At 37.4% G+C, this 14557-nt stretch overlaps 1 protein-coding gene across 1 annotated transcript in view; it reads right to left on the bottom strand.

Annotated features, from left to right (window-relative positions):
* Positions 1–1779: 1779 nt before the first annotated feature.
* PHF2 (PHD finger protein 2) overlaps positions 1780–14557 on the bottom strand; it is a 157656-nt gene continuing 144878 nt past the window's right edge. Inside the window, exons 19-22 of the mRNA XM_063291807.1 lie at positions 13615–13710; positions 12404–12513; positions 9140–9401; positions 1780–5623 (exon numbers count right to left, since the gene is read on the bottom strand). Coding sequence (XP_063147877.1) covers positions 5535–5623; positions 9140–9401; positions 12404–12513; positions 13615–13710 — 557 coding nt within the window. The 3' untranslated portion in view covers positions 1780–5534. The remainder of the gene's footprint in view (positions 5624–9139; positions 9402–12403; positions 12514–13614; positions 13711–14557) is intronic.

Raw genomic sequence — 14557 nt, 5'->3', positions numbered from 1 at the left:
AGCAGCACCTGCCCTCTGGAATATTTCTTCCAATGTATGAATGGCCTTCACCCTGCAGGCCTTTAAAAAGGCTGTGGAAACCTGGCTCTTTCCTAGAACATTTGAATCGGGATGATTTGAGCTCCTGCTTAGAATGCAGTAAATTTGAATTCCCAATTGCCAATTAATTGTTTATATTGGTTTTTAGTCATTATGTTTTTTATAACTTTGTTTACTTATTTTTTTGTATACTGTCCATAGTCACATTGTTCAAGTTGGGCAGCCATATAAATGCTATACAGTAAATAAATCACCAGCCCCACGTTACATGTCTTCAACAACAGAAAGAGCAATTACTTCTTGGTATTGCCAATAGGAAGGAAAGTCATCAGGATTATTCCATCTTTCCTTCTGCTCATGCAAACTATGATGGCCAGATCATAGCTTGCATAAACAAAGGTGTCAGCACTTAAATATATATCTGAATGTGCATTTTTTGTTGGTGTTTAGTCCTATCATTTAAGCAAAAGTACATACAGTACATAGTCAGTACATATAGATCTCTAAATCCAAGTTAATAGGTAATTTTTTACATTGTTATCATATAGTTTAAACAGCCTAAACATCACAGCCTGACATGCATCTAGTGATCCTACATAAACTTTATGTGAGAGTGAGATTCCTGCTTTCTGACTGGTGCATTTATAACACAGCAGTCATTAACACTGCATTCCTTTTGCTACTCCACAGTGGAGTTTGCTGGCTATTTATATATATGTTGCCTGCCAGCGTTGGTTGGAGTTTTGTTTCTTCCTTGATGGTGCCTAGATTAGGGTATTGTTTATCTGATGCTGTTCCCTGCTTATCTGGGTGTTGGCTGCTAAGGAGGATGTGCTCTGGGCTGTTTTTTTCCTTCCTTGACTTTTGGTTGCATCTTTTCTTAAATGGTACATTGATGGGGTTATCTCTATTTGTCTGTTGGCAGTTGATCTGTCTGAATGTCAAGCTTCCGGGAATTCCCTAGCATTTCTTCTCAACCCTGGCAACTCTAAGATGTATGGACTTCAACTTCCAGAATTCCGCAATCAGCATACTGTCCATACATCTTAAAGTTGTTAAGGTTGAGAAACACTGGTCTGGAATGTCAAATTTTTCCAAGTTGAAATTTGCAGGGCAAATGTATATGAATAGCCAGCAAACCCTACTCTTCCTTGCACTGATGATGTTACCTAGCCTGGTAGTGAAAGGTCTGCCAGAAAGCAATGAAGCTCAGAGAACACCAAGCACCCAACAGTTCAACTCTGAGCTACATATATTCCTTACTATTGGAATAGAGTAAAATGGCAGCAGCTGGGCACTGCTGCTCTGGGCTACGCATAAGGGCAGCCCAACATAAGCACAAACAGTCCTTGCAATGTGAGATTAAAGTGAATAGGTCACTGGCTAAACAACACACAAACCAGTAAGAAATAAAAGTCACGATGATTATCCTTGTCCAGGAAGAGACATGGCTTTTAAAAGATGTGACTTGGGAAACTGGTATCTATGTTCCTTTACTGAGGTTGTCTAGGACAGGCAAACTATCATTTCCTGGGACCAAGAACTACCACCCATCTCACCAGGTTTCAGATACTGGCCTTCACTGATTGAGCCGCCTTGACTTGAAGCCGAAGATGTGCCTTTAGGGGCTGGCACACTTGGGCAGGAAACCAGTCTGAGAGCAACAGAGCATGGAATGCTTCTCAGTCACTGGTGGAGAATAATTTAAATGTAGTTTATAAATAAACACACCAACACCAATTCTATACAAAACCTGAAATATTTTACTTTTAAAATTTTGATCTAAGTTTACTTAGATTTCATGGACTTGATACAAGAGCATTTGATATGAACTGGTAAATAAAACACTGTAATAGATAGCCACAATAAACTTTGTTAGAAATGTACATGTTGTGAAAATAATAATCATAAACGTAATAATAGTAATAAAACCAGCATGATGTTTGCGTTATATTATATAAATGCTTGACAATAACGGTATACTAGGGAAGCTTTAAAAAACTTGATTAACCCTGGGGCCCTATTCAACTAACATTTTTGACACCAAGAATTCAGACCCAGTCTCCCAACCATAACTAGAAAGGTTAGTTAATAAGGCCTCAGTTGTTTTCTATAGCTGTTTTATTTTTTCCTCATGGACATCACATCCAGGTAATGTGTATATAAACAAAGCTCATAAGAAATGTACAAATATAAAAAGCTACAAACATTAATAAATTACATCATCACAAAACACAGAAACACTTCACAAGGTGCTAATAAAATAATTGTATCCCCTCATAATACAAGAATTGAGACAAGGAGCTGGTATTATAAAGTTGAAGATTCTTCTTCATATTGTATCTTAAATAGATAATTTTGTACTATTATTTGATTCTGTATAAGGCTGCACAAAGTTTTACTTGTTTTTCAGGCAATGCCAAAATTAAAAAAGGGAGAAAAAAGTAATTAAATCAAGGACAAAAACAGAGTATCTCTTTCAGAGTCAAGAACCTAAAATACTCAGCAAAATACTCAGCAAAAAATCTGTATAAAGGTTAATGAACTATTCTATAGAAAGAAATGTCTAAAGATACTTTGATCTTATAAAAAAGAAGGTACTTTAAAAAGCTATTTACAGGCTAGATTCTATGAAAAAATATGCTTTCGGACACATATCTATAAATGAAAATCTGGAATTGCCTGAGAAACAAATGTAACGCCTTAAGGCTACAATCCTGTACATAGTACTCTATACATGAGAATAAGTTCCATGGAACACAACAGTAAACATGCATAGGATTGTGCTCTAAGTGTTTATATGCAGACAAGCAAGTTTAATGTAAAATATAATGCATTCTACACCAAACACTAAGAGAGTTCAAAAGCAACAAGTATTCAGTTAAACTGTCAATAAGCTTGGCTCTCTTCTGGCCCAACCCCTAGGTGGGCACAGCCCTTGTTCCTTCGGACAAGCGCATCTGAAAGGAAGTGCTTTGATATGAAGGTCAGGAGCTCTGAATTCCTCTCTGATAGGGCTGTGCATTCTTTCCACCTCATCACATGGCTGGCAACTGAGGTTGATCCATTATTTTATATTCTTAAATGGGTTCACAAGCACTAAAAAGGTTTATGCATTTTCCTTTCTGAAAAAAGTAAGTTTGTTTGGGGCACTTTTTCTCCTGATATGCAGCTCAAAGGAAAGGGTTTGGTGATAGGGCAGAAGATAAGTGTGTGTTGTCCCAGGACAACAACAACTTGGTTTGTTTACATGACCCAGGGATTAATCCATGATCCAGAGAACTGAAGGTGAAAAAAAGAGCCATTGGTGAATTTAACAGTTTTGTCTTCATTTGCTTCAGACAACAGAAATGATTTATAAGGCAAAAAAATGGTCATGAACTTAGGTATGAATGGCTAGATGGAGATCAAAAGTCCTTTAAAAAAATAAGCAAGGGGATATGTGACTAAGGATGCCACCTTATATTATGTTGGTTATATGCTTGCCAAGGGACGCAGTGGCGCAGCGGGTTAGACCACTGAGCTGCTGAGCTTGCCGATCGGAAGGTCGGCGGTTCAAATCCGCGTGATGGGGTGAGCTCCCGTTGCTAGTCCCAGCTCCTGCCAACCTAGCAGTTTGAAAACATGCAAATGTGAGTAGATTAATAGGTACCGCTTCGGCGGGCAGGTAACGGCATTCCGTTTAGTCATGCCGGCCACATGACCACAGAAGTGTCTATAGACAAACGCCGGCTCTTCAGCCTTGAGATGGAGATGAGCACCGCTCCCTAGAGTCGGACATGAATGGACTTAATGTCAGGGGAAATTCATTCATATATGCTTGCCACCCACTCAGGTCACACAACTAAAACTGAGAACCTGTCACTTTGCAAGCCAAGGGTTCTGGCAGCATCACCTCAGGATGAAACTGTGGCATCTCTTCTCCTACGTATTCTCCATTTTCACATGTTATCAGCACATTGTGACCACCCAAACAGAAGCTACAATGCTATCATCAAGTTAATGGCTGATTCCACCCCACCATGTCATATGGAGTTCCATATGATGGAAATTAATGTGGATAATTTCAAAACAGCTATGCTGAATTAATAATATACTGGCACAGGGGAAAAAATACTTCCAGTTTCCATGGTCATGTAAACAAACTTTAGCTAGAACAGGTGAGAGAGAGAAAGAGAAAAGAAACCATCAGATTCAGACTGGATGTAAACACATTAATCCGTGAACTACGGTTTACAAAACCACAGTGGCTCTTTTCTCACAACATGTGAAGCCAAAGCAAACAACATGATGGCTTAAGATGATGGCCTGGTTCACACAACATACTATGATATAATATAGTTGGCTTGATTTTGCTTTAGCCCCTGTAGGTTGTAAACCATGTTATATAAGTACAGTCAAGAGTTAGTGTTTTCCGATCTTGATTTTGAGGTACCAATTCATTTGTAATGTTTTACTCAATTATACATAACTGTGAGATTTTAGCAGGGAGAGGAGGGTTGTTAGTGTTTGCTGATGTTTAATTCCTATCACTTATTGACTTTCAATTATGAAAACAGAGACATTGAACATGGGAAATATACCGTAGGGGCTAAAATAAAACTATACACACACACACACACACACAGTGTGTGTGTGTGTGTGTGTAAAGAAACAGTGGGAGTGTTGAAAATCTATCAGTGAAAAGGGTGGCAATCCAACAACAACCAAAGCTAATTAAAAAAAAAACCCTATTGATTTCCAAAGAACTGCACCAGTTCATTATTTACCTACATCCAAATCATTACCCAATTAAATTGGATTTGTAATCGATAATGTTTAAGAAATCACCTTGCATTGCACATAAAATAAATTAATTCATCCACAGTTCTCCAATGTCTGGTTATAGGGAAAGTTTTAGCAGTGCTGAAGTGCAATTTTAACTTCTCTACTGAACAAACATATTTATCATGAGCCAGAAAAAGAAAACTAGATATTTCATTATGCATACTGTTTCGTGCATGTATCATATCACAAATAGTCATGGCAGAAATTTCTTTCCCTTGTCTATAAGTCAATTTAAGAAACTTTTTAAAAACTCTGCCTCTTAACCAGATACCTCTTTAAAATTGGTTCAGTTTTGATAAAAGAAGCCTAACTGAAATGAATGTGCATACTCTTAAAAACAACGGCTTTTTCTTCACTTATAAACAAGTTAAAGGGATACTTTCCTAAAACTGGAATGATCCTCCGTGTTTTGGAGTATTAACTTTTTGCGAACTAGTCACTCTCAGCAATTTGAGAAAGGACATCTATATTAAAAAATATTTATAGCAGTATCTGTACAGGTTTTAACTGCTGAAAGTTAAAAAGAATTTATTAAAGTGGTGGCAAAAAGTTAACTGGTATTGTCCCTAAGATGTTGCACAATACTACTGAAGTCCTTCAAGAGTTGAAGAGTTAGTGTGACAGCTCAGGATATGCTGAACTTTGATAGTCCCAATTATGACCGGAGTTTAAAGGAGAAGTTTCCCATTCCGATGAATTTTCAAAATCTTTCCAAGCCTTTGTTTAGCTGTGGCCATGCCTTTTTTTGTACGTTTCCCTGGAAGTAGCAGAAAAGAGACACAATAAGCCACAAAACAACAACAGGCACCGACCAAAAGAAACTAGAAGTTGAAGACCAATAAGGATGAAACAAATGCAACTGAAAATTCATTTAGAAAAGATTCAACTGCATTTCTCTTCAACACAAAAGCATTTAAGGAACAGCCAGTTAATTACTTTAAGTACTTTTCCTGAGGCTGAGGATGAAGAGAATGGTAGCTTGCTTACAGTCATCTAATCAATTCAAAATTGAAGGGGTATTTCAATCAGATAATTCCCAAGTACTCTTGATTACTGCATGACTCTATGCCTTGGATTAAGAAGCACATTCATCACTAAGTTACTACAGCTCTAAGTAATTTTTTGCATCTACAAATGATCCATCAGAAAGCACCACAGATGGAACTGTCATCGTATCATCTTCTACACTAAGGTGGAGGGTAGATAACATGTGTTATCCATGTGTTGAGAAAAAGCTGCTTAGTTATTCAGTTTTATCCTAAATGAGTTTTATAGAGGAATGAAACGAATACTGATTCAGATTATTGCTTAGATTTTGTGACAAGTAGTAAATGTCATTTTCAATTCATTTGAGCATTTTTTTAAAAAGTTATTTTCTTCATGATATCTCCTGCCTCTCCTCTTCCTTGCTACTTCTTGAGTTAAGCAAGGTCACAATCTGATTTATCTTGGAACACATTTCAAAAGTGCTTCTGGGATAATTTAGTCCATTATATATGGTTTTGTCCATTCATGCCTCTCTCATAATAAAATAAATATCCCATTTGTGTCAGTACACCGGATGGTCAATTCAGGATATACTATACGTGAGACAGCAGTGAGTCGTTAAGAGCAAAGGTGGGAGTTGGCTTCAAACTATGCCTTCTCAGGTACTGAGATAGTATCAGGTTGTACCCAGGACTCTTCCGAAGACTGCCAGGATAAAGAATCAAATAGTAACAGAAGCCCCAGTTCTGAAACATGTAAAATCCAGCTGTTACATCTGGTTCTTCAGAAGTGTTCCACAGCTGTTCACCCTTTCCAAACATATATGAACAAATGTCTGGAATATTTACAGTGCCAGAGAAGAAAAACAAAACTGAGTCTGTGGAAGCCATCTGTTCACCTTTTGTCAACTGAAATATCCTTATGATGCCAAAGGACCAGATGCTCCTAGTTTACACTACCTGTATGTCTTTTTGGATATATTTCTTTACTGGGATTACTACAAGGAACTGAGACTTACCAAATACTGTATGTATGATAATTGTTGGTCAGCAGCTAAATGTTGTGAAAGCTATATTCAAAGTTTATGTAGTTTTGGTTTACCTTAAGAGGTCCTCATATTTCTTCTATACCCATATTTTACCCAATTCTATTGGGGAAAAAAGTTTAAAGGAGATTTGATTTGCCAGTTGTAAGTAAGATTGAAAGATCTTCATGAAAGCAATTAGAAAGAAGTTACAAAATATAGACAGCTAAAGTTCTCTTCAAGTATGTTTAATGGATTTCTGAGGACTAAACTGTGTAAAGGGTATAATGATCTTGGCTCTCTTTGTAGGTTTCTCTGGCACTACCTCTTCCTTTATTTCCTCTCACCACTAGGTCTGTAAGAGAGATGCCCTCATGTTCATCAACATGAATGTTGCACTCAGCATGGCATGCGGACATGCTCTTAGGAAGGTAAGCCTCAAATTATCTGAAGATAGGTACTAATTTTCAGACAAATGTGAAGGGCATATTGGGATATCAGATTAATATGATTCAAATTATTACTTGGAATTTATCTGAATTGGAAAAGCAATATTTAGAGCAAACACCAGGGTCTTAACATCACTGTTAACCTGATCAAGTACTGGGGAATTTACTTTAAAAATACAATAAGAATTGATGGATGAACTTTTAATCAATTATTTATTTTAATTGTATCAATTTTATAGATTTAACCCCTAACAAAAGAAAGGTGAAATCTTTCGAGATTCTCCCTTGAAAAGGTCAAAAATGCCTCTTTGGTTTCAGTATCTTCAAATAAGTAGTAGAGTTCAAAATGAAGTACAAAAACAAGGTGGAACATTCAGAAACCTAACTGAATTTGAAAAGCTTATAACACAAATTTCAGAACACTATGTAAGGATTATTGTAAATTATTATTGAAACATGACTCAGAAACTGAACAAGTCAAAGACTGTATTAAATGGATGCATTAAATGGATGCAGAATTTAAGCATGACAATTTCATTTATATGAAACAATGAGAATACTCATGAAAGATAAATATCATTTACTATGAATATTCCTTTTTTTTTTATAATACAGACAGACAATCTTGGAAAAGATAGAAATTCCCTGTTCATTGTTTATTCCGATTGAGGATTATTATTATATTGCTTGCCTCTGTTAATTATTGAATAGGGATTTGATATTAACAATGGTTTTTAAAGTGCTACATTGATAGAAGACCTTTATGTGCAGCATTATTCTAATGCTACTTTGAAAATTCTTATTCCATTTGATGCAGCTTGTAAATCTCTTCTATTTCTTTTCTTCTCTTTTTTTCTCAATTGTACTTTCAAGTACTTGTTAAAATAAAATAAATAAAATAAAAATAGAAAAATACTGAAGGACATGTTGAAATAAGCAAGGATGGGGAACCTGAGACTGCCTGGGCCACATCTTGCCTCCCGTGGCACCCAGAGCCACACTTGCAATTGAGTGTGAAATTTCCTTCCATTTTGAGATGGGAAATACATGGAAATTGGAGGTTAACCCTAAAATAGGCAAAACTCCCTGGGGGGGGTGGCAGGGGGGGAAAAAAAGATCCAATATAAACCCTGCCCTTGCACAGGTACATGGCACAATCCCATTTATTTTGCCTGGTGTCCTCCTCAGTCTCCCCACCACAATGTAGTAGAGAATACTGTATGCACATAAATTCTTCCACTACCATCCAAAGTTTGCCTATCCTTGATTTTAGATGAGGAACAAATGTACGCAGCCTTGTCCTTGCCTTATTATCACATACAAGAATAATAAGAACATCTGTCGGGCCCAGCCCAAGAACAACAAGGAATCAATCCAGCCAAACTCCAGTTCTTTATTTGCTCACACCGTATAGCCAGAATCTTGCCAGACTAAAGCTACTCTAACTGACCTAAGGTGAAATAACCTGGGAGGCTCTAGGGCAGGGCTATTCTGAACCTCCTGGACTATGTTTCCTCTTAACTTGTCCCCTTCTAGGGCGGGGCTATTCTGATTGTGGGTTTTCCCACAATCGCCTCCTGGACTATGTTTCCTCTTGGAATGTGCTTCCTCCTTCCTGAGAACCAGCAGCATTATTGAAATCTACCACATCACCTCCCCCTTCAGAGACACGTTCCATAACAACATTTGAAGGATGTTTAAAAGTCATAAGAGAACTCTCCTCCCAACTTGATTACATAAAACAATTCAAGCCTCACAAGGACACCCTGTGGTTGGCTGATCAGATCTTATACCGTCTCACAACAGAAAGTACCTTTGGCAGCTGCATTATTCTGCGATGACGATGAGGCCCTTCGTTGTGTAAGAAAAACTCCTGGGGCCATGGGCTGGGAGCCTCTGTTCACTTGGGCCACCCCAAGCGTGCTGGCACCAGCTGTGTACTCGTGGTCTGCCAAGCTGCTGCTATGGCACTCCAGCTTGGGTTCAGGAGAGCTGCTTTCCTGAGGGACTTTATTGGCATTGCTGGGAGATAATTTCTTTTTGGTGCTCTTTTTCTTCTTGCCCTTTTGCTCCTCCTTTCAAATGGGGAGAGAGACAGAAATGGGGAGGGGGGACAAGGATCTACCATTAGCTTCCAAAGAGTGATAAATGGTCATTAAGGAAAGTGTCCTACTCAAAGGATGTATGCAAGAGATCTGATGCGCACTGTGAAAAATGCGGACAAAGAGGCAGAATTGAAGGTTTTTTAAAAAAAATTAGGAGCTTTCTAATCCCACACTGGATAATTTGTCAGTCAGTTTCCCGGAACAATTCATGGTGTTGATCCTGAAATGTTCCACTGATATTTATTTATTTATTTATTTTTCACATTTCTATCACCGCCCATCTCCCCCTAAAAGGGAGATTTGCCTGTTGTATAAGTTTTTCCATGAGTTCTGTGTATTGTTATCTCTGTGAGTATCTTCAGCTTGCTGAAAACGTGTTAATGGTTAGAACTGTTCTTATGCTTTTTAGAAATCTTAAGTTATTCCTTTGGGATAGAGAAAAATACACACACACACACACACACACACAAAACATTAAGAAATGAAACACAGTTTTTAGCTGTTCTAATTTAACCCTCAGCAATATAAATGTCATTTTGGATTGGCATATTTAAGGGTGCAAAATGGTTTCTACATGAACTGTTCCATACATAGACCAGAATAAAGCTATGTATATTATCCAATATCTTGCTAAGCAGCAGCTACACTTTAAAAACCAATCTAAAACCAAACAAACAAAACCACACAGCTATGATATCACAGAAAAAGTTGAAGCCAGAATGCGAAGAATTAGTTTTTGAAGGTACACAACCTTTATTGTCTATATTCAGTAATGCAGACTAATTGATACAACTTCAAAAACTGATTCAGCAGAACAGAAGCTTGACCAAATTTAAGCAAGAACAGCTCCCCTGTATATCATACATCACCCAAGGCAAACTTGGAGACTTATATTATGGAGAAAACAAGGGATGTAAGGGTTATAATCAGAAATAAGTTCAATGCTTATAAACATATTGATTGTAATTATCAGTTGGGGTACAATGGGAAGGAATTTGAAATTAAGCATTTTTCCAATAATGTTTTTACTGATTTTTCTTTTTTGTTTTTTTATATAATTATGTGCGATTAGCCTCAGAATAATGATAAATTGTGGTGATATTAATACTTTATAGTTACTTTATAGAGACTTCCAGATAATTTTTAAATGATACAACATACTCAGTCCTACATAGTCAATTAATGAAATACCGAATTTCAAATTTCATGACAATTGTAAACTACCTGCTTATTCTGTGATATTTTATTCTTTTATCCACTACTGTTATTTTGTTTTCTTCTTTTTGTTATTATTTATTCTGTTTTCTTTTCCACAAAAGTTTTAATAAATAAATTTTTAAAAGAAAAACTTGATTTAGTTCTTACTGCCAGTGCTAAGTTTAATATTGCCAAAAAACAAAAAACATTTTTTCCTGTGGTGAAGCATTAATCAAAGTAATGGTAAATTTAGTCAAATCTATGGATAAGCTGTTCTAATTTGACTCTCAGCAATATGAATGTCATTTTGGATTGGCATATTTAAGGGTACAAAATGGTTTGTGCATAAACTGTTCCATACACATAACAAGTGCCTTCACCGAGTTTGTGCCTGAATCCATGTCCTACTTTTATGCTGTCACAACCTAGTTTTTATCAACAATTATGCAATCAACTGAAGCGAATATTCATAGCTTCGGGTTGAACTGTGGAGTCCTCGGTGCTCTCTGAGCCTTGTTCTTTTCTTGCAGATGTTTCATTGCCAGGCTAGGCAACATCTTCAGTGCCACTGAGCACCAAGGACTCCACCATTATGCAATCCTTAGTGTGCTACCCAAATACATTCCACTGTGTGCAGCAGACCTTATCACTAGATAAGCCCTAACAGGATTGCAGTCTATGTTCGGTAGCTGGAAAGCTTAACAGCAAGCAAATCCCCTGTTAAGATAGCTGTCTCTGTTAACATTAATTTTTTTCTTTAAAATGATTTTAATTTGGAAAATTCTTTACACATCTTTTATTTGGGGTTAAGTCTGAATTTCAATAAAGTTATCATACTAGTTCTGAACCAGAGCATTATTAAATTATGCCTTACTCCTTACTATGATAACCTTTGTAATCACTCCTTTCTCGGAAATACAAAACAAACATGTCTGAAATTATCTGAAACTTCGGAGCTTCTGCTTGGATTCTGTGTCATGCCATGCAGACTGGCTAAAACTACTGCTGAACCCTTCAGACTTTTCATCAGAGCAAGAAAGCATCTTTGTGCAATTCCTCAACAGTACTTAATGGCCAACCCTACCATTCAGTGGAATGAAGCAGTAAATTCATGTGGGTGGATCTAAACTTCATCTGCTGCTCTCCCCATATGCTACTGGGAGTAATCACTTATGTGTACCTAAGGTTTGCAGCATTCTGAAGCTTACTTTACCTTACTTTGCTGCCCTATATGTATTCCTCTAATGGGTACATTAGAACAACGCATTGTGAGGTGGTTGGCACATTTACCTGCACTGATCTGAAGACACGCTCGGGGGGACACCTCTAGGGTGGGCAGCTGGACAGTAAGTGTGTGCAGTGAGATGCCTCATTGTGGAAGTAGTCGGTAAGGGGGACTTTGCAGAGGAAAGGAAAGCAGGGGGCAAATGGCAACTGAGGCAAGAGTGGTGAGGGGAGCAGAAGATCAGGGGCTGCCTGTGGTTATGTACATTATCCTTTAGGAGGTGAAGTCAACATCAGTTCCAAAATGCCCTTCCGTTTGAAAGATTAGCATGGCATTCCAACCACAGCTCTAAGAAGTCTCAAAATGCTTTACAGAAGCAATCCTAAACACTGGCTGGTTTTCCATATAATTCTGAGGATTGTAGAATAGAATAATCCTTTATAACAAAAGCAGACCCTCCTTTAATGAATGTTCACATTAATAACTTGTACATGGAAACTGAAGCAATGTTTTGGGATGGTGATGGTAGGACCCTATTTGGAAAGCTCACCTGCTGAGATAATTTGGCAGCAGCTGCTGCCAGTCCAGTTTCAATAGAAGCAACTCTTGTACCTTCTCGGACTGGTCTGTCCTGCCGTGGTACTGATGGACCAACTCTTGCTAAATGCAGAAGGAAAATTAAACAGTACAGGTAACAGGGTAGAGTACATATACAATCCACACATACTGCTAATGACAGGACCTTAACTATTTCAAACACTGCAAAGAAACAAATAATATAAACTCTGCAATATAAAAGATGAAATATAGGCTGGATTCCCATAAACTGCTAAACCAAGATTAAGCAAACATATTACTATGATCACATAACATGCTATGCCCATCTATTACGGCTTAATGAGATGGCCTGATTCCCACAAGATGCTAACACAACGGCTGTGTTGACTGTAATTGTGCTGAACCACAAGTAACCCAACCCCATTTCATCGAGGTCTATAGTACTGTGCAGCCTAGGAGCATTTACTTACAGAATGAGACAGGCAGAGAGAGGTTTAAAAAATAGAGGAAGGGAGAGATTTTAAAAAGTCTATTCATTAAGCAAAACTCTGGTAAATGACTCTATGATCTGCAGTAAATCAACAAGGATTCTGATGCCCAGGTTCTACATCAGATCCTAAATTAGATTCCTGAAATAAAGAAATAATGGAGTGGATTTTTGCAAAACTTTATTAAGTTCTTGTAATCAAAGCAAACTTTCCCCTGATCCCCACAGTTCTCCCCCATATCACCCAGGAAGAAAAAAAGCCTAGTTGGGTCCTGAGTGTGATCTTGATCCTCAGTGTTTCAAAGCACTTTGGAGTATTTGGCCCCAAAACTTCTCAGAATATTCCAAGAAATTTAAAAGCAGAGCTATTGTATTATTAGTGCAAAAAAAAATTGATTTGAGAAGACCTTAGTTAGATCTAGAAAACTTTGTAGAAATTCTTCAAGAGTACCATGTTTCTGATCCCCAAAATCCAATCCAGAAAATAGTAATGCTGTGCAGTTCTCTTCTTTCTACCTTTGTCTTTTATAATATTAAAAGGTAGTAAAGAAAACAGACTGGGTGCCAACAGGCCAGGACGAGTTACTCAGAGCAAGATATTTTCCACTCTAAAATTTATTTAATCATTCTTCAATGTACTCCATGTACACACATCACTGAAGTCTATGATGAGTTTATCCTGTATGAGTTTGCATTTAAAATATTAAAAATATTACCTGTGGGGCTGTATGGTGCATCATCTGAACTTTTCCTTTTTTTTGATCGGGATTTGAAAACTGGATTATCTTCATCTGATTCAAGGGAGGGATAAACTAAAAATGAAAATAATAATAATAATAAGAAGAAGAAGAAGAAGAAAGCCTGGCATGACAGTAAACATTAAGGCAACCCTATCATAGTTATAGGAAACAGGCCAATGTCATCCATTCCCAAGGAACCGTTTGGCTGCATAACTGACTTTGGCCTTTCCACATTACTGAACCTTAAGCAGCCACAGATAGAGCTACTGGCATAGTGAAGTTTTTTCCTGCCTCTTCCATTTTGCAGCTGGCTGGCCTCCTGTGTTAGGGAAAACAGCAGAATAAGGCTATTCAAATCATAGCCGGGGATGAAACAAAGTCAGTATGAAGGAGATGGAGACTAATGTGATTTATGTTCTTAATCCTATTTAAAAATAATTTTACTGAATTTTAAAAACACTAGAGTTAAATTATCTTAGAAGACATTAAATATTCACAACAGTAACAAATATTGGGCCATAATACTATATGCTTAAAAAGAAAAACAAGCAATCAAAAAGGACCATTCTCCATTACAAGGACAAAAGAGTTTTTAATCCTATATTGTAAATTGCCCTGAGTCTTGAGGGCTGGTTAGTATACATTTATGTCCTTGCATTTACAACCATCACAGCAACCCCCGTTCATGTGATTGCCATTTGCATGCTTCCCAACCTGCTTGTGACAAGTAGAATTAATGGAGAATGTGGAAAATTGCAAGTCAGAGTCACGTGTTTCATTTAATCACCATGATGACTCACTTAAAAACAGAATGGGAAGTGACATCATAAGTCTGTCATGGTCATGTGATTTTCCACATAGTGTCTGCAGCACTTAGCAATGGAGTTGCCAATTCCAATTGTGGTCGCTAAGCGAGGAC

The sequence above is a fragment of the Candoia aspera genome, chromosome 2 (assembly GCF_035149785.1).
Source record: "Candoia aspera isolate rCanAsp1 chromosome 2, rCanAsp1.hap2, whole genome shotgun sequence".
NCBI lineage: Eukaryota > Metazoa > Chordata > Lepidosauria > Squamata > Boidae > Candoia > Candoia aspera.
Note: the sequence above shows the minus strand (reverse complement) of the source record. Positions and strands in the feature narration are given on the sequence as shown.